Raw genomic sequence first — 21,573 nt, forward strand, 5'->3', positions numbered from 1 at the left:
GTCAGATCAAGAAGAGACTTGCACTTGGTCCATGGAATCACCGCTTTTTTCCTCATTTACGAGGCACAGCCGATGATCCCCTCCCACAAAATAAGGTCTTCTCAGGATTTAAAACTAAATAACGTAAATCCTCCGATCTAGTCTAACTCCATCTGGCCCATGGGTTAGCCAACCACCCGACCACTGAATTGGTGGGATTCCTTTATAAAGATTTGGTTGGGTTTTTGTCCGGGTACTACCGAGGAAAAGAGTTCCCAAGCCCCCTAGCCGGCGATTCATGCAAAAATGAAGGTAGGCATACCACGTACACACCCAATATGAAATTGCCATTTATAGGAGATTCGACTGGCTTTAAAAACAATCCTTCAATAGAAATCATAATATTTTTGATCATCATTTTCCGAAATTCCGAGTCCATTGTATTACAAAAATGTATCCTCTGAACTCTCCGTTGAAGACGAGTTGGCCAACCAACGAGATCCAGTATCAAAATTTGGTTCTAAAAAATCTTTCCTTTTTGTCCATCCGAAATCTTCCTCGACGTATGCATGGGTGTTCTAGCAACCGCGAGTCCGTGCATTGCTTGGTCAGAACCCTCTAGGATCCTCCTTAGGTGTCCTAGCACTTCACTCAGGGACCGCTTCGTTGGTCCTCGCCCATCGTACCGGAAGCGCACCATTTTAACCGTACCGAGGCTGGTTAAGACCTCGACAGGCTTTGCCGCGAGCAACGTCCCTTGACGACTCCCCGCCAGCTGTTCCAACGAACCTCCTCTTAGAAAAACATAAGCCAAATGCTTTCTCAAGCATTCTGGCGTAAAACAGTCCTTTGAATGAAAAAACAAAGGTTCCAATGCAAGTAAAATTCCAATTTGAGATTGGTTTCAAAAATCCTTTTTCCATGATTCCCAGTTTCATAATGAGGATTCTTGATCTCTCATCAAGATAATCTACCCATCATTTTGTCCATTTGTCTAACTAGATTCTTGGTGAGTTCGGACAGGAGAAACTAGTTTAGTTCCGGTAGTCTATTCTTTGTGATTAGAACTGGAATTGGTCATGAAGTCTTTACTTGATTCAGATCGAGAGATGGACAAGTAGGTTTACTGTCCGTCCCTCTCGTAGTCTAACCAAATTCATTTGGTTTAGTTCTATAAGGATTCCCTTCAGATAAACATCTAGTTTTGGGTGAATATACATTTAGTGATTTTATCAATTAAAATATCTAAAGATATTCTTTATGCCACATAATTTCTCAACCTTAATTCATTAGGTAGAATTATGGTGGAAATTCATCTTTTGACACTAAAATTTAATTCAAATCCATCTTTTCTTAAATATCATAAAAATTCTTCTTTTAACTAAAATATCAATACCTATTTTTTTGATAAACTTGAAATCCTTCTTTTTCTCATTTCAATGAGTGTAATCCAATTATCATGGGAATTCCTCTTTTATCATAAATTAAATCTACTTAAAATTCTTATTAAAAATTACATAAAAATATCCATTAATTTCATTAAGCTAAAAATTTCACTTTTCTCATTTAAGCATTTGAATTCCAATATGGTGGGAATTCCTCTTTCATCATTTAATCTTATCTATACAAAAAGATAAATTTAACTAAATTTTCTCTTAAAATTTAAATAAAAATCTTCATTAATTCCTTTATACTAGGAATTACACTTTCCTCATTTAAATATTTGGATTCCAATATAGTGGGAATTCCTCTTTCATCATTTAAAATTTATCTATGCAAAAAGATAAATTTAACTAAAATCCTTTTTTAATTTTAAAATAAAATATGCATTATTTTAGCATCACATTTTTCTCTTACTTCATTGGAGTACATGGATTTCCATTGTCATGGGGATTATTCTTTTAACATAAAAATGGATTACTAGAAATTTCTCTTTTTCGTAATTAACTATTTATGTATAAACATAAAAATTATTTTTTCATGATTATAATGAGAATCATTCAATTAATCTAGGATGATTAATCCTAGAATATGGTAGGAAGTCCTCTTTTCATAATATAAATGAAAATAATTTATGTGTTTATTTTTTAAAAATTTTGCCATAGCTCTGTTGCTATTATTGATAATTCTCAATAAATTTGAAAGAATAAAGTTTAGTATTATTCATGTGATTAGAATAACCACTAATTGGATCATTATCCAATTATGGATTGATTCTTAATTTTACCATAAATCAAATAGCATAAAAGTATTGAAAAGCCATTATTTTGGCTTCCAATTAGACAAGCATAGAAATTACTTTTAGATTAGAGAAATGCTTCATGAGAAGCTTCATTCGAATTGAGAATAGGTCATAGGAATGACCATTCTTTGGGGGAGAGAGAGAAATGCTTAAAAAACCATTACAACATTAAAGAACTTCAATAGTATTCAAAAGCCATTCAAATTAATGCTTCTCAAGCTTGAGAGGGGTTGAGAAGAGAAACATTTAGAGTTTTAAGAAAAAGAAGACAATAATTCACACTTTACCTTCTAAATTACTTGTAGAGGGTTTCAGAGGATAATAGAAAATAAGCTTAACTTAGAGTAATATCGGCATAGTTTAGTTCACAGATGAGAATACAAAGGAATGAGGGTCTATTTATAGGTGAGGGAGGCCACTAACTGAATCCAACTGAGTTCTAGAATTTTCTAGCTTCAGTTTGGCTGAATTTGGACAAGATTTGGACCAGTTTGGTTCCCTTTTTGATTTGGTTTGATATAGGAGAGGAGAGATAAAAATATCCTATTATTTTTGAGTTTAAAACTCATCCACATGTGAAATAGGTGTCTCCTTGAAGGGTCTCCTTTTCCTTACTCTTGTGTCAAAAATGAATGATTACTCCAAAATATCTCATTTTTTTATTAATACTTCATAATTTTTAACTAATATATCTAGTACTTAGTCAACTCTTCATCTTATGTGGGCATTTACTTATTTTTGGATATTTTTTTTAATTCTTTGGATTTATCTTGTCCCCCCTAACACTTGGATTAATCTTATTGGTCCATAGGAACCTTAATTGGACCATAATCAAATTTTTTTCGAAAAAAGTCCATACTGATGCATTTCCACTTCATCTGTGGAATGTCTAGAGGTTGCAGTTTCCTTGGCATCTTGACTCTCTCTGCCTTGACTCGTTGACACATCAAGCATTTCCGCACATGATCAAGTACATCCTTTTTGAGTCCTGGCCAGATGAAGCTTTTCTTCACAGATGAGAAGGTTAGTCATAGGGGACGTTGTCTGAGCATACCTAGGTATAAAGATCCTATACCATCCGGTTAATCCTAGGAATCCTCTGACTTCTTTTACTGACTTGGGTTCTGGCCCCTGCTTGGATCTTTGTGGGGTTAGGAGAAATCCCATCCTTTGACACTATGAATCCTAAGTATTCCACCTGGTCAACAGAGAAAGAACATTTGCTCTTCTTTGCAATGAGTTGGTGTTTCCTTAGGATTTCCAAGACCTTGCGCACATAATCTTCATGGTTTGCAGCATTCTTTGAGTATACCAAGATATCATCAAAGAAGACAAGAACAAAATCATCCAAGTATTCTCTGAGAATATCCTGCATAAGACGATTGAATGTCGTCGGAGCATTAGTCAATCCAAACGGCATGACTGTGAACTTTAATGCCCATAGCGAGTATTGAATGCTGTCTTTGGAATGTCTTGCTCCTTGATTCTGATCTGGTAGTAACCGGATTTGAGATCTATCTTTGTGAACATTTGGGTCCCACTTAACCGATCCAGAAGTTCATCAATCCTAGGAATAGGATACTTATTCCTAATTGTTAATTGATTCAATCCTCTGTAGTCAATACAGAGTCTTAACGTTCCATCTTTCTTCTTTTAAAAGAGAACGGGCGTACCCCAAGGTGAGACACTAGGTCTGACGAATCTCTGCTCTAATAGTTGTCTTAACTGTTCCTTAAGTTCTATGGCTTTAGGGACTGGCATTTTGTATGCACGCTGGGCTACTGGCTGAGCTCCGGGGGTTAATTCGATCTCATGATCTACTTCACGAGATGGAGGCATTTGAGTCAGCTCTTCAAGAAACACATCTGCATACTCACTTAACCACTCTGGTTCTTTAGCCTTGCATTTTATGTCTAATGGATTTATTTTAACGACATACACAGCTTGCTTCTTTCTGAGCCCTTTTAATAATTTGGAAGCCTTGACTAAATGTAGCACTGGGGATCCGGAAATTCCAATTCCTTGAACTTTACTCCCGTGAAGGTCAAGGAAAGAGATGGTTCCTTTGTGACAATGAATGTCGGCCTGATTCTTTTGGAGCCAATCCATTCCAAGGATTCCATCATATATTCTCAGGGGTAGGACTCTGAACTAGCACTCTGTTACGTTCCCATCTAGGCTAAACTGAATAAGGTCAGTCTCAAGGTGAGTGAAAAGAATCTTCCCACTGGCTAATTTCACTTGCATAGGTTTCCCTGATTTTTGATTTAGGACTAATTTACGCAGACATCCTGGGAAAATAAAAGAATGAGTACTACCTGAATCAATCAAAAGCTTGAATTTCTTACCCTGGTACTTTGCTGGAGTCTGGAGGACTGAGAATTGACAGTTATTCCCCTGATGCTCAATTGTTGCATAGATCTGTCCTTTCTCTTCCTTCACTTCCTCAGCTATGGTGACTGCTCTGGTTGCTGCAGTCTGAGGTGGAACTCTCTCTCTTTGGTTATTCCAATTCTGGGAGGGAGTTCGGAAACTGCTTTGCATGGAGGCTGCAAGCTGAGCTGGCACTCTTCTTGGGTTACCTTGATTCTGGCGCGGGGGACCCTGATTGGACTGATATGAAGGAGTCTGTCTCGGAACTCTGGCTTCCTTGGCTTCCTTGGCCCACAGAAGGAGATGGGCAATCCTTGAGCTGGTGCCCAAGTCCCTGACATCCAAAGCATCTGTTCTCGCTTCGAAGCTCTTGCCTTTGCATTCTGGAGAGAGCCGGAGTTTCTGAGAAAGTCTTCGGGGGAAAGGTCTTCCTTCATTTCTGAAGCTTTCCGTCTCCACATTCTGGTTAGGACCTTGGTGTCTCTTTGGAGGCGGAAAGTTGGAAGAACTTTCCGGGGTCTGAAATCTCTTGAAGGATGAGGGAGCTGGCTTCGGCGAGACTTTTACGTTGAAGGCTTTAGCAAAGTCCTTCGCCATTTTGACAGCTTCAGCCATGGACACTGGCTTGGCATTTTTGACCAGTGTGTCCAAGGGCTTCATTCCCCGAATGAATCTGGCCATGAGTTGCTCTTCATCTAGAGGTGGTGAATATTTGAGTAGAAGAGCGAAGGCCTGATGATATTCCTCGATGGTTTTGCTCCCCTGCTTCAGCTCTAAGAATTCGTTTATTTTGGTTTCCAAAATTCTAGGGAGACAAAATCTCTTCCTTAAATAGGTTTTAAGGTCGTTCCAGGACTGAGTATTTCTGTCCAGACGGTTGGTGTCACAATGGTTCCTCCATGCCACCCTGGCTGTTTCCACTCTCTTCAGCCTTGCAAGAGCCATTTTGCTTCGCTTATTGTAGCCGGTGACGTCAAAATATTCTTTCATGGCTTCCACCCATTTCTCCACAGCCTCGCCCAGGTTCTCCCCTTCTCCTTTGAAGGGTCCTGGCTGAGTTCTATGAAGAGTCTTGCGAACGTCAGGGTCAAGCTCATCATCTTCAGAGAGAGGGTCTGGCTGACGGCCACGGTTTCCTCGTCTCATGATTCTACCAAAAATGATATATTATTAAATTTTTATTTTTGATATCGTCCACGAGATCCTAAGACTTAAGAGATTCGGAAAACAATTTCTTAAACAAGACAAATGATCTTATTGGAGATCTATGACATATGTCTGATAACAGATTTTTCTTTATCGATTCGTCCATAAACAATCACTTATACAGCAAGGAATTTTTCTCCAGAAAACATTTCTTTATTTATATAAAAGTTTCAAGTACATAGAGTAGCTCGGCTCCAGAAATCAAAATCTCCTCTGGAGACGCATAAGACGGCGGTACTGGGCCATAGCCATGCCCTGATACAAACGTTCACTTACTGCTGCCAAGGGAGCTATTATCTTCTCCTTAGGAATAAAGTGACTAAGGAGTCTGTAGATTTGGCATGAGAGTCTGAAATTCCGAGACGTTGAATGATATAGAATGACACCATGTACCACTTTCAACTTTATCAGAATCATGGCCAATGAGAAGTTTTGCCTCAGCGTTGCACGCCGGTCGTAAGAGGCGTGGACATACTGCCCTGCAAACCACTTATGTTGTCGTCTCTCCGCTGGGTCAGGAAAATATAAATCCGCGAAATGGCGTGCGAGTCTGACTCGGCTTCTTCGAGTTGCAGTGGAAGAGATGAGATGCTCAAAGGCGAACGCAGTCATGTCTTATGACTGGATGAGGTCGGGAATACCAGATAAGTACGGAACTTCCATCTATAAAAACAATTTCTTTGTTAAAAAATTCTTCATTAAAGAAGCTTACGGAATGAAAATAGATTATGAAAATGCCTTTTCTGAGTTTTTGTTATCAATTTCTGATAAGAATTCGTTTATCCTTATTAGCTTTCAACAAAGCTCTGATACCAGCTGTGAGGTTCCCCGTCCGCTCCGGGGCTCCTGTCGGCGGCGGAAGCGGCGTTGGCCTCTCGCGCGGGGCGGGGTCCACACACTCGGGGCCTTGCCCGTGGATGTCCGGGACGAGAGGCTAGCTCGGGCGGCCCCTCCGAGACCGGGCCCGGAAGACTCCCCTCGCCCAGAAGGCACGGGCGATTCCGCCAATTGGAAAAAATCTTCTAACGGGGAAATTACTCTAACGAGTCAAGTCTTAACTAGATAAACTGATCTGACCAAACCTGAAGTCACATGGTCAGATCAAGAAGAGACTTGCACTTGGTCCATGGAATCCTCGCTTTTTTTCTCATTTACGAGGCACAGCCGATAATCCCCTCCCACAGAACAAGGTCTTCTCAGGATTTAAAACTAAATAACGTAACTAATCGTATCTAGTTGTTTCTCAGGAATCCTCCGATCCAGTCTAATCTCATCCGGCCCATGGGTTAGCCAACCACCCGACCACTGAATTGGTGGGATTCCTTTATAAAGATTTGGTTGGGTTTTTGCTCGGGTACCGAGGAAAAGAGTTCCCAGGTCCCCTCGCCGACGATTCATGCAAAAATTAAGATAGGCATACCACGTACACACTCAATATGAAATTGCCATTTATAACAGATTCGACTGGCTTTAAAAACAATCCTTCAATAGAAATCATAATATTTCTGATCATCATTTTCTAAAATTCCGAGTCCATTGTATTACAAAAATGTATCCTCTGAACTCTCCGTTGAAGACCAGCTGGCCAACCAACGAGATCTAGTATCAAAATTTGGTTCTTAAAAATCTTTCCTTTTTGTCCATCTGAAATCTTTATCGACGTACGCATGAGTGTCCTAGCAACCACGAGCCCGTGCATCGCCTGGTCAGAATCCTATAGGATCCTCCTTAGGTGTCCTAGCACTTCACTCAGGGACCGCTTCGTCGGTCCTCGCCCATCGTACCGGAAGCGCACCATTTTAACTGTACCAAGGTTGGTCAAGACCTCGGCAGGCTTTGCCGCGAGCAACGTCCCTTGACGACTCCCCGCCAGCTGTTCCAACGAACCTCCTCTTAGAAAAACATAAGCCAAATGCTTCCTTCAGCATTCTGGCGTAAAACAGTCCTTTGAATGAAAAAGCAGAGGTTCCAATGTAAGTAAAATTCCAATTTGAGATTGGTTCCAAAAATCCTTTTTCCATAATTCCCAATTTCATAATGAGGATCCTTGATCTCTCGTCAGGGTAATCTACCCATCATTTTGTCCATTTGTCTAACTAGATTCTTGGTGAGTTCGGTCAGGAAAAACTAGTTTAGTTCCAATAGTTTATTCTGTGATTAGAACTAGAACTGGTCACGAAGTCTTTACTTGATTCAGATCGAGGGACGGACAGTAGGTTTACTGTCCGTCCCTCTCGTAGTCTAACCAAATTCATTCGGTTTAGTTCTACAAGGATTCCCTTCAGATAAACATCTAGTTTTGGGTAAATATACATTTAATGATTTTACCAATTAAAATATCCAAAGATATTCTTTATGCCACATAATTTCTCAACCTTAATCATTAGGTAGAATTATGGTGGAAATTCATCTTTTGACACTAAAATTTAATTCAAATCCATCTTTCCTTAAATATCATAAAAATTCTTCTTTTAACTAAAATATCAATATCTATTTTTTTGAATAAACTTGAAATCCTTCTTTTTCTCATTTCAATGAGTGCAATCCAATTATCATGAAAATTTCTCTTTTACCATGAATTGAATCTACTTAAAATTCTTCTTGAAAATTACATAAAAATATGCATTAATTCCATTAAGCTAAAAATTCTACTTTTCTCATTTAAGCATTTGAATTCCAATATGGTGGGAATTGCTCTTTCATCATTTAATCTTATCTATGCAAAAAGATAAATTTAACTAAATTTTCTCTTAAAATTTAAATAAAAATCTTCATTAATTCCTTTACACTAGGAATTACACTTTCCTCATTTAAATATTTGGATTCCAATATAGTGGGAATTTCTCTTTCATCGTTTAAAATCTATTTATGCAAAAAGATAAATTTAACTAAAGTCTTTCTTTAATTTTTAAATAAAATATGCATTATATTAGCATCACATTTTTCTCTTACTTCATCATGGGGATTACTCTTTTAACATAAAAATGGATTACTAGAAATTTCTCTTTTTCGTAATTAACTATTTATGCATAAACATAAAAATTAAATTTTCATGATTATAATGAGAATCATTCAATTAATCTAGGATGATTAATCCTAGAATATGGTAGGAAGTCCTCTTTTCATAATATAAATGAAAATAATTTATGTGTTTATTTTTTTAAAATTTTGCCATAGCTCCGTTACTATTATTGATAATTCTAAATAAATTTGAAAGAATAAAGTTTAGTATTATTTATGTGATTAGAATAACCACTAATTGGACACTATCCAATTATAGATTGATTCTTAATTTTATCATAAATTAAATAGCATAAAAGTATTGAAAAGCCATTATTTTGGCCTCCAATTAGACAAGTATAGAAATTACTTTTAGATTAGAGAAATGCTTCATGAGAAGCTTCATTCGAATTGAGAATAGGTCATAGGAATGACCATTCTTTGGGGGAGAGAGAGAAATGCTTAAAAAATCATTATAAATTAAGCATAAATGAAAATTTATGTGTTTCTTCATTACAATACATTAAAGAACTTCAATAGTATTCAAAAGCCATTCAAATTAATGCTTAGCTTGAGAGGAGTTGAGAAAAGAAACATTTGGAGTTTTAAGAAAAAGAAGACAATAATCCATACTTTACCTCCTAAATTACTTGATTTTTTGATCACAGTAGAGGCCTCCAACTAATCAATTGGTTTAGTATGTTGTTGGAGTCTCCAAGGAAGATTGAAGAGAGAGAGAAGCTCCAATCTCTTCAATTTGTAGAGAGTTTTTAGAGGATAATAGAAAATAAGCTTAACTTAAGTAATACCGGCATAGTTTAGTTCACAGATGAGAATACAAAGGAATGAGGGTCTATTTATAGGTGAAGGAGGCCACTAACTGAGTCCAACTGAGTTCTAGAATTTTTCAGCTTCAGTTTGGCTGAATTTGGACAAGATTTGGACCAGTTTGGCTTCCTTTTTGATTTGGTTTGATCTAGGAGAGAGGAGAGATAAAAATATCCTATTATTTTTGAGTTTAAAACTCATCCACACATGTGAAATAGGCGCCTCCTTGAAGGGCTCCCTTTTCCTTACCCATGTGTCAAAAATGAATGATTACTCCAAAATATCTCATTTTTTTAAATTAATACTTGATAATTTTTAACTAATAAACCTAATACTTAGTCAACTCTTCATTTTATGTGGGCATTTACTCATTTTTGGATATTTTCTTTTATTCTTTGGATTTATCTTGTCCCAACACTTGGATTAATCTTATTGGTCCATAAGAACCTTAATTGGATCATAATCAATTTTTTTTTCGAAAATCTTGATCCTTAGGCTAAGGTCGTCTAAATCAATTTTTATTAATTCCAATTGTACCTTGGAAAATCTATTTTGATTTTGTGTTTTAGGGAAACATTTTTTTGATATCTGTAGAATTTATTTATCCAAAAATATCCCAATATTGATTTACCACAATCTAGAAATTTTTATCTCACTAGGCAAAGCAAGGAAAAATAATATTTTCTTGTATTCAGAAACATAGAATGATTACAAGGGATTGAGGTAGAGGCTTAATCAATATTCAGTCCGAGGAGGAATCTTATAACATTGTACAAAAAAGAATGTTAAGTTAGAGTCAAAAAGAGAGTAGCATTTGAATGTAGATTTTGAAAGAATAGGAGACAAAGATACAAGTTTCAAGAACCTTACCAAGTTGGGTGTTCCAATATCGTATTTCTCCCACCACGACACTGGCTCCAACTGTGTCTCCCTGAGTAATGCAGTAGCTCGCTCAAACATATGGCCACCGTTGCGGTAAATGAGAAGCTCATCCTCGAGCTTTCTCATAAGCTGTATATCACCTCCCAATCCCACCAACTTGGTAATGTACTCGGTCCATCCTGACTCTAGCTCCTCATTGAGGTATTGCTCCTCATTCCTCCAAAGGGGATGCAAAATGTGAGCAACATCATGGATTGGCCTATGAAACCAATCCCAACGCCGATTCCAGATCTCCTTAATATCTTGAACTCTACATGTGAAATACATAAGAGATTAAGATTTATAAAATAACTTATAGGAAGACTCAAGAGAAAGACTCAAAGACTAAAGTTAAAGCCCAAGGGTGAGCACTTGTCAGGTGACAAGGTAGTGCAATCATTGAGAGCTTCACCAATTCTGTCCATGAACTCATAAAGCAGCCCAATGGTACTCCCTCCATGTCTGTGAGCCGAAGGACACTATACATGGGATAAAGTGCCTTCACAAGTCCCTCTGCATCCTGCCACCAAGTATCTCTCATCACCATACGAGAGAATGCTATAGACTTTGGCTCGTCCTTGTCCTCCCATGCTGTCCATTCACGACACACAACAGTGCGCAATAAGCCATGTCGCACTCTCACTAGTCTCTCCACAACAATAAACATATATGCAAACCGAGTTTTGGAGGGCTTTAGAGCTCAAGATCACTATTGGCCCTGTACATGCTCAAAACCTTTGGCCTCTTTGTGACAAAGTTCACCATGCTAGATGGAGCTGAAAATACATGGCTCACCTAATCAAGCTTCCCCACATCCTCAATCATCAAGTCAAGGCTGTGTGCTGCACAAGGTGTCCACACAATCTTGGGGAACTCCTCCTCTAACATCCTGCCCATGGATACACAATTGGACCCATTGTCCGTGATCACCTGCACAATGTTATCGGGGCCAATTTCATTGATTGCCTGGCACATGTGGGACATAATGAACTCCCCTGTAACGACTGTCCCTGGCACCAATGCATCTATGGCACGAATGAACATTGTGCCTTTGCAGGAGGACACAAGAATGTTGTACACATTTCTCTTCTGCACATCTGTCCATCCATCACAAAGCAAAGTACAACCATACTTTGCCCAAGTGACCTCGAGAGGCTCCATCTCCATCTCCACAGCCGGTTGCTCCTTGCGAAGCTGAGTAGTGCGCAATGTTTCATAGGAGGGGCCATCCCACTCACACCCAATATGGGAGATAGCTCTCATTGCCTTCTTCCATCGAGGAGTCCTGACAATGTGGAAGGATAATCCACATTGAATAAACAACTTCATCAACTCCCTCGTTGTGTCTTTCATGGTAGCTTCTGCATCCCTGCCTGCACATGTCCTTTCTTGAACACTAGAAGACTAGTTCTTTTGGCTCGAGGTGCCGAGCTAGAACCACCTGCAACATCACCATTGGTATCTTCCTCTCTGATAGTGCGAGCCATCTTGGAGACACTTTGACGTGCTTCAGGCTCTCCCAGATTGGGGATATCCTTGAGGGGGATACCTAGGTGCATGGCCTTCCAAGCCTTTAGGCTATCATAGATTTCTTGTGGCACATGCTTACATGGCCCAATGCCAAAACCCTTTGTTTGTGAAAATGTGCCTTCAGCGTGGTGACACTGCCATGGTGCTTATCTGCACAAAAGTTGCATTTTCACTTTCCGGAGCCCGAGCCACCATACCTAGACTCGAAGGTGACATTGTTCCAAAGAGAATCACCTGTTCGAGGCATCCTACAAGGCGGGGATAAATGCAGATTGTTGGCTCTGCAAGTGCGACACATAACATAAAGTAATCTCATTTTATGATTCATGAATTTAACTGTCATCTTGGCCAATAATAGAGCAAGGGGAAGAGAAGGTAGGTAGCCTTAGGCCTCAATAGAGCAAGGGGAGGAAGATATGCCATAAATATTGATGGAAGAGAACAAAACGTGCTGCTTTGTGAGTTGTGCAGAGAAAACCAACATAAAGCAAAACATGACATTACCTCTTTAGAAGACCCTCCACAAGGCCCAAGGACACCAAGGAGCAGGCGGGTTGACACGGGCGTTGATTCGATGGCGAGCTGGTACACAAAACAACGAAAAATTACAGGCGGCCACCATTGGGAAACGCACACGAAAAAGGTACGAAATGATGTGATGTGACGGGTTGTAGGGTATTAAAATATTCAGGATGAATAAAAAACGCGTTTCGTACATGACGAAACGTTTCATACGTTTTAAACTTGTACGAAACACGTTTCTATGCAACATTGTGCTCAACCATAGCTGAAAATACTAGTATGTCGTCCAGAAATATGAACACACTTTCCAATCAACTCCCGGAACACCCGCATTATCATGCGGTTGAATGTGGCTTGGGCGTTCGTCAAGCCAAAAGGCATGACCACAAATTCATAGTGGGCCCGTTCCGTACGGAAGGCTGTCTTGGGGATGTCTCCCTCAACAACCCTCACTTGGTTGTACCCACTCTTCAAATCGAGTTTCGAGAACACCTTAGCCCCATTCAGCCTCTCCAGAATATAATCTATTCGAGGCATCGAGAATCTACTTTTGATAGTCAGCTTATTTAGTGTACAATAATCGACACACAAACAAGAAGACCCATCTTTCTTCTTGACAAACAGGATCGATGCTGCAAATGGCGACACACTTGGACGCATGAAGCCAGATTGCAATAATTCTTGGAGTTGGCGGTCCAACTTCGATTCCATTGCCTTGGAAAGGCGATATGGAAACTTGCTCGGGGGTTCCGAGACTGGGAGGAGGTCGATCTTGTGGTCCTCCGATCTGAACGAGGGGAGCTGGGGAGGGAGATTGTCCCGAAGAAAAATCTTCTGGAACTTTTCATGGAGAGCCAAATACTTCTCGGAAGCACTGGCCACCATTTGGGTAGTTTGGATGTAAATCATCGCACAATGTGCGCCTTTTTTGATTGCTCGTTTAGCCTGCAAGTCGCTTATGAGCGGAAAGTTCGGGATTCCTAGCTCACACTTAATGGTCATTGGGGCGTTGGACACATTCCAGCTAATCTGGAAAGTGTGCTTGTCCCACTTGACATGTGGAAGGAACTTGTGAAACCACTGAATGCCCAAGATTATGTCTGCCCCTCCTACAAGAGGGGCAACCATAAAATCACGCACAAACTCTATGCCCTGAATGATTAATTTAGCACCTAGAGCTTCATACTTGATGCTCGTTGTCATGCTTGTGCTAAAACTCTCAACTTGCTTGTCCACCAAGTTAGCTCGAAACGGGCACGCAACCGGCCTGTTTCGTGACCACATCCTCCGTGCTGCCGCTGTCAAACAAGATAGCTCTCTGGCCACCTATGTAGCTAAAGGTCTTGAGTAATTCGTTGCGCTCATACTCTTGGTCATGGGCGCCCTTCTGCTTATCTTCGAGCTCCCGGCTGCTCCAACCAAAGCATTGGGATTGGAAGAACTAGGGACAACCATTGGGGTCTGTGTGGAAGCTGGGCTCACTCACTGAAGCCGTGGAGGCTGGGGTGGCAATCTTTGGAGTGGTAGTCTTCTTAGGACACTCCCGAGAAGTGTGTCCTTTTGTATGACAAAAGAAACACCTACCCTCCTTCTTGTACTGAGTGATCTCCTCAGCACTCAACTTGCCACCGGTCTTGCTTGCCTTAGCTTTTTGGTCTGGAGTAAGCTTGGGCACATTGTTCGAGTTCTTGGAGCTTGAGGCTCCCACGCTCTGTCCTGGGGAAGACCCCGTCTGGGTCTGGCCTTTTCCTCCCGAGGTGTTAGCCTTGGGAGTAGCCGGCTGGAAAGTCTTGGGCTTTCCACCATTGTGCTTCATTTCAGCACTCTGCGCAAGTGAGAGTGCGTCTTCGAAGGTGGCTAGCCTAAACATACGCACCTCCCACTGGATTTGCGTGTCAAGGCTAGAAAGGAATTGTCCTTTCTTGTCTGTATCAGAAAAGCCCAACTGCAAACATAAGTTTGAAATTTATTGGCAAACCGAAGGACTGGTTGCGCGTTCGGACGCGCTTCCCTAAACTCATCTTCGAGTCGCTCAAGGTAATGGGGCGGTAAAAACCGTTGCTTAAGGTCGCGGACAAGCTTGTCCCAAACATAAGCTGCCATACCTAATCTGGTGTGGGCATGAGCCCACTAAGGAATGGCCTCACCTTTCAAGTACCAACTAGCTAAGATCACCTTGTGAGTATCACTTTTTCGAACTGTGGCAAAGTAAGCTTCAAATTGATACAACCATGAATAAAGAGTTGTGGGGTCGACTTTACCATTATACTTACTGATATGGCCCACAGTATCTGGGAGAGAGCTTCTTGTACTTCCATAAGGATAAGTAACTTCTTTTTGGTCGTACTCGAATGAAGACCATATCTGATTCTTCAAACTCTCTCTCTCATCTTTTTTTATCTGCATACTGCTTTTGCCTATCTTGGGCTGCCTTTATATCTTTACGGATTGATTGCATTTACTGGTCCATGTCATCAAGCATTTGTCTGGACATTTCGACTCTGATCAATGGGTCAGACCAAGTCAACGGTGTAAGGCAATCTTTCCCATACAAAGCTTTGAAAGGATTCATCCCAATGCTTCGATGATAAGAAGCATTGTAAACAAATTCGACTAGATGCAAATGGCTTGACCACTTCTTAGGTTCCCTGCCGCAGCATGACCGAAGGATATCTTCTATTACCTGGTTCACTCTTTCAGTCTGGCCATCTGTTTCGGGGTGATAGGCTGCGCTGAGATCCAAGAGAGTTCCTACTGCTTCGAAGAATGCAGTCTAGAATTTCGATGTGAATTTGGGATCTTTGTCACTTACTATCCTCCTGGTGGGTAAGCCATGCAATCTGAAGATCTCTTTAAGGAAAACTCGGGCAACATCCACAGCAGTGTATGTTTCTTTTACTGGAATCAGATGGGAAACTTTGGTTAACTTGTCAACTACCACAAAAATTGCACGCATCTGCAACTCAAGCATTGAACTCGGCTGTGGTTGTAACCCTTCGAAAGGGTCCCTTTGTAGATGATCTGGAATCTGGGAAACAGAAGGAGAGGGAGGAGGAGACGGAAAACGCGGAGCTGGAGAATGGGTGCGCTCTTCCAGAGCCAATATCTGCGCCTTCCGCTCTTTCAATTTGGTACTCTGTTCTGCGATTGCTCGCATCATCGTTTGGAACATCTCTGGTACACTCATGCCTGATGCCCTAGATGGACTGCCTGGTGCACTTCGGTCCCAAGGTTCTTGTTCTCTCTGGTCGTCGTAGCTCGCCATAGCAGGAAAATGCACTACCTTTCCGGAGCGCAATCTGACCATCCACTGTGTGTGGGAGACTTTCGGAGGCTGAAACCAACCATCCTCCGAGTCAATCTGAAAGGGGTGGTCCACCGGAGTCTAAAAACCAACCACACGAGCGAGAAAAAATTTCTGGTTTCTTGTTGATCTTTATACTTCAAGTAGGCTTTGATACCGTTGTGACAAGCGGAAGCTTCAGGGTAGATCGGTAACTTCAATGCTCATAAATCAGCAATCATTCACGACGGGAATAACGCACAAAACTGAAAGTAGATGTGCAGAAAAATAGAGAGAGAGAGAGAGAGGGGGGGGGGAGAAGAGGACACAGTATTGGGTCCGGAATACCCCCACCATGAATGGTGTATTTGCTTTTATTAGAATGATGCAAAATCTGAAAATAAAAGACTGACTTGACCTGTTTTGGCTGAGATGAATCTTTGCCCTTGACCTTCAACCTTCACCCTTGCATTAGCTTCTCCCTTGGCTGTCCGGGCCCTTGAGTAGCTGCAGCACCTTGTGAAATATGAGAGACGAATGACCTGAATTATGGCTGGGCTTTATATACCCTTTCATGCTGCTGGTCGGCTGTCCTATAGGAGGCGGGTGGCAGATTTATTCTCCACGACTGGTTTAAAACAGCAAATTATTCTCCACGACTGGTTTAAAACAGCAATTCATGCTGCTGGTCGGCTGTCCTATAGGAGGCGGGTGGCAGATTTATTCTCCACGACTGGTTTAAAACAGCAAATTATACTAATAAATCAGCGCTTTCACACCTATAAAGGCTGGCCACTTAAGTGCATACTGTCCAGGCTGCTGGGCAGCCCTTATGCCCTGGCCGCCTACAGTCCTGGCTGCCCATGGGCTAGCCGACTGGCTGGGCTGGCCTTCAAAGCATGTTGGCTGGCTGGCCGGCCAGGCTTTTCTATGGCCTGGCCGACAGAGCCACGGCATCCTTGGCTGGTGTGAAGAGTCCATGGGCCCCTTGGGGTGGCCTAAGGCCTAACCCTTGCCCATTCACGGGATATAATACCCCTTTCTGGGTTAACCCTAAGGGCTACCGCCTTCTACATGCAACCTACATGCTTCCTATACAGTTGCCTGGTGTCCGGCTGCAAACCAAACACTTAGAACACTTGACATCATTCCAGAGGGAGACTCACAGCGTGGACTGGCACTGCTTCATGTGCAGGACAATGCACACCTGACCTCGGACGCATGGAGTAGAACTCGTCCCGGACTGGGCTCACATGGGACCAGTTTTCCACTCCAGGTCCTTCACCTTCTTGTTTAGATATGTCCACGTGGCATCACAGTGCGGGATGCACGTGACATGGGCAGGTTGTCGGGCCTTGGCCAGCCCATGGGCCTTGGTCAAGCAGCCGACAGGTCCTAGAGGCCTTGGCCAACCAGTCAGCCGGGGCATAGAGGCTGCCCAGCAGGCTGTGCAACTCTGGATAGCAGCCAGACAGCAGTGCATAAGGGCGAGTAGGGTCCAATGTGAAAGCACATGCCTAAAAGACCAGGTTGTGGGGAAAATCTTAGCACGCCGACCCTTGTAAGAGCCAGCCGACCAGCATATTCTAGGGCTATAAATAGCCAAGTCAGAAATCAGTCAAGGCATCTCATTATTCACAAGGGGTTGTGTGTTCCAAGGGCTAGGACAACCAAGCCAAGGTGAAGGGTGCAAGTCAAGAACCATATTTTTATTTGGAGAATTTGCATCATTCTAATAAAGCAAATACACCATTGGTGGTGGGGGCCCTACAAAGGGTATTCGGGACCCAATACTATGTCCGACTCTCTCTCTCTCTCTCTCTCTCTCTCTCTCTCTCTCTCTCTTTCTGCACATCTCTCTCTATGTTGTGTGTTATCTTCGTTCATGAAAGATTGCTGAATTTTTGAACATTGAAGTTACCGATTTTATCCATTGAGCTTTTGTGTGTTACACCATTGGGGGCAGACCAGTATTATGTTAGAGGTGTGGCCATCCCAAGGAGTCTCAGTGTCACTGTCTTTGGGATTGCCCAAAGGATCGTGCGCATTTTCACTATGGACCATGCTCCCACATGTATTGTCACGTGGGAACTCTTGCTTAGGCCACTGAGGCCACGATCATCATGCCGTACGAGGAGGGTCTCTCATCTTCATATTTCCATTGTGCTAGTTCCGGCTTTGCCTACTAGTCGTTGGATCCTAGGTTCTTGCAGAGATGGGAGATTTGCAATAGTATTGCCGCGTGGCATATATGGAGAGCTCGATGCAACGAAGCCATAGAAGGCACCCTCACGCCGCTAGCGAAGTCTATCCAGAGCATGTGGCTCGATATCATTCATACCCTTTGTGGTCAGTGGGGGTAGCTTTAGGGTGGTTGAGACCGCATGAGGAAGCGTCGAGAGGCCTTTCTCAGGATTTGGCGGCACGGTCCTTTTCTTACAGATATAGGTGGCAAGCCCACTTGGCATTACAGACCATGTGTGTGGTTATATCCCCCCCCTCCCCATTGTATGAGATAGCCTTCTCCTCCTAGAGCGGCTAGCCGGAGGAGAAGTGCATCATCCCCCTTTGATCATCTTGACTAGTGTTTTCCTTTGGGGACGGATTTGTACTTAGCCTTTTGGTTGTTTCTTGGTAACTAATAGAAGGAAATTTTTCTTGGGAAAAAAAAAAGAATACTTACCACTCACCTGTTCAAACTTCACATGCCACAAACCATGTCAAAATACAAGGCACACGCATGGTTCACGGGTCGGTGTCCCGTGCTCGTGAACTGGACACGTCATAGTAGGCAGTCACATGAAAACAAGTCATGTGAAATCAGTTTCAAGCAAGCAGAGATGTGTGCACATGCATTATGCAACGGATATATCTCTCGTTCGTGGAACTTGTAAATAGCAGGTCTTCCCAAGCACGGAGCTGGCTTAGTGGGAAGCCTAAATTGGGATCCCTGACAGTGGTCCCTATACAAGGGCTCACAACATGCATAGTGTCCATCAAAATGGTGTCCTAAGTGTACTGGTTAAGTAGAATGCCCACGTGGCACCCTAGTACGGCATGTGTGCAGATGACACCACCCGTGTCCTCCAGCAGCTCGAACTCCAATACCATCTTTCTCTCTAGAATTTCAAATAATGCAAATCATGCCAGCCATGTGAAGGATGTATGAAACATTGGAAACCAAGTGATGGTGGAAATGTGCATGGCATAGGAGCAGCAAGTTTGGGTAGAAGAAAGAGAAATCCTAGGCATGCGCTAGGAGGCAAGATCTTTGGAGATGAAGAATGAAGAAGACCGTCATTAGCAGCTCCAAAGATCTTGCCTCCTAGCGGGCAGAGAAAACTTGGGCTATTTTGGATGGGGTTTCCATTGCAAGAGAATCTGTTCCTGAGACAGGTTGTGCCAAAGCTCCGGTCAAGGTGGCTTTCACCCAAGTATTTGGGCAAGGTCTTTCCAGTCAGTTTTTTTGCGTGTGAGCCTTGATGAGTATGAAGCTCTTTATTATTGAGGCCACGTCTGTAGAGCAGTCAGAGTGCATCTCACAACCTAGAAGGACACCAAAACCTTCTCTAATAGGAGAGAATTTTAACGTGAGAATTACTGTCTAATCCTTGCTCTGAAATCACCGTAAGGAGTCTTGAGAAAAGCAATCACTGCTTGGAATAGTGTAGATACCAAGTAAAACATTCAAAAGTGATGGGGATTCACCCACACAAGCAGCAAGAGCACGAGGTCTCAATCCACCTACCTTTCAGGGATGATTTGGTAGTCTTTTTGCTGCTGAAATCTACTCAATTTGATAGTCTTCTATAAGTTATTGAAGCATGTACACACCCATGGATCAAAGATATAACCCTTGTTCATGTTGACACGTGCAACATCAAAAAATTGCTGCATCTTTGATGCCTCTTACTTCAGTGTTCTTAGGCTGGACCAAACTATAATGTAAGAAGGTTTAAGGTTGTATCTGTAGTTGTCATAGTTTAAGCTACAATAATGAGCAGACTGATTTTGGAGCTACTTCTGTACTGGGTTGTCATCTTTGGTAGAGTATCTTGTCGGAGTTGCTCCTTTGAGTCGGGATTTGGCACAAGCTCACTCCGCCCTTGTGAGTGGAAGTTGGCAAGGACTGTGTCGACGCTACGTAGCTTTGGTTGCACATACAGCTTCGAGAGTAGGTACGGTGTTGAAAAAGGTGCTACATGATACTTTCCTTTAGGTTCTTGTTTGTACCTATCAAATAAAGTCTGTCTAAAAATCTACTTTTTTATGGTGAAAGGGTACCGATATTTGCAAACAAGCCTTCAAAGAAACGGTTATTTGACACCCTTTTGTCTGCCATATCCATGGAAGCATCTCGCTTGGAATCTGCTGTAGTTGTAACGGATGGATCTCTGGTAAAATTCTCATGTTGCTTTCTCAATCAGTTTATGGATACAACCTTTATGCTCATAATCATGGACATGGGGATCATAATTATGACCATGGACATAAGCATGATCATAGTCACATGCATGATCACGGGGATGGGGATTATAATCATGGCCATGGACATAATCATGGTCATGGTCACGGTCACATGGGCTAGGTTATATGGATAATTGTTAACTGATTGATGAGCAGGTTGCTGAAGATAAAGCTCTTGTTGGTGAGATCAATCACGAGGTGGAAATATTCTTACCATTTGATTCTGCTGCAGGTAATGGCCAGGCAAGTACCCCTTTTCTTTTATTGAAGTAACACGAGGATACATGTTTTTTTGTTCTTGGTTTTATTTCTACCTGATATCAGTTAATCTGGCGGGGTGACGTGCCACATGAAAGGGGGGAGGTGGGGTGGGGATGAGGGGTGAGATGGGATGACATGACGCATGAAGGGGAAGGTGGGGTGGTGATGAAGGGTGCATGTAGGGGGAGATGGGGTGTGAGAAGGGGTGATGTCACTGCATCACGAGGATGAGGGGTCTGGGTGATGTGCCACATAAAGGGTGTCAAGGTTGGGAAAGATGCAATTTCTAAACAAGTGGAGACTAACTGCATAGATTTTGGTGTCTTGATGTTCAAGAGGTGAGCAATGGGGAAGTTGCCGGTCTTGCCACCTTAAGTGGTTCAGTTCGAGCTCAGGCCTATGGTTTCTCCCGTGATCCTCTGTTACGTGCTGTTGCAGATCTGAAGGCAAGGAGCTCAACTTCCTCTTCTTTTCTTTCATGTCTTTGAAAAGCCTTTGCTGTTCCTGATCTGATGGCCATAGCACAAAACAACATGTTTATATATGCAGGCAGACATAATAAAGAGCCTTAGAAGCAGGCTTGAGATTCTTTATGATGAAGTTGATCTAGCTTTGAAGGATTCTGATTCAACCACAGACGCCACAGGAGTGCCATTGCATCCTCTTCAAAGAATGTGAGCCACTGCTTTCTTGTGCGTCTGTAGCTTTGATTGCTGTACCTCTGCTCTTTGAGGCAGAATCTTTTTTGATAATGTGTTGTTCAGAAGACAATTTTGAAATTTGTCATAATTAATTTCAATTCATGGTGACCATGGTCTTAGTGTGCACTTGTTTTTATTTGAATGTGCAGTGAAGATGCTGCAGAATATAGATGCAAGCTTCCACGCCGAGTGTTTATTCCATGGTTGGAAGACGTTCTACTCTGTGACTACATGCAAGAGGGTGAAACTTTCCAGGTTTT

General features: G+C 42.0%; 1 protein-coding gene across 1 annotated transcript in view; it reads left to right on the forward strand.

Moving 5' to 3' along the window:
• LOC147614799 (oxidoreductase, zinc-binding dehydrogenase family protein) overlaps positions 1 to 21,573 on the forward strand; it is a 42,925-nt gene that overhangs the window by 15,901 nt on the left and 5,451 nt on the right. Inside the window, exons 5-10 of the mRNA XM_086780150.1 lie at positions 19,934 to 20,062; positions 20,164 to 20,281; positions 20,508 to 20,583; positions 20,949 to 21,058; positions 21,162 to 21,286; positions 21,463 to 21,568. Of these exons, the coding sequence (XP_086636276.1) occupies positions 19,934 to 20,062; positions 20,164 to 20,281; positions 20,508 to 20,583; positions 20,949 to 21,058; positions 21,162 to 21,286; positions 21,463 to 21,568 (664 nt within the window). The remainder of the gene's footprint in view (positions 1 to 19,933; positions 20,063 to 20,163; positions 20,282 to 20,507; positions 20,584 to 20,948; positions 21,059 to 21,161; positions 21,287 to 21,462; positions 21,569 to 21,573) is intronic.

This window comes from Cibotium barometz, chromosome 41, assembly GCF_041138505.1.
Source record: "Cibotium barometz isolate CiBa-2024 chromosome 41, ASM4113850v1, whole genome shotgun sequence".
Classification (NCBI taxonomy): Eukaryota; Viridiplantae; Streptophyta; class Polypodiopsida; order Cyatheales; family Cibotiaceae; genus Cibotium; species Cibotium barometz.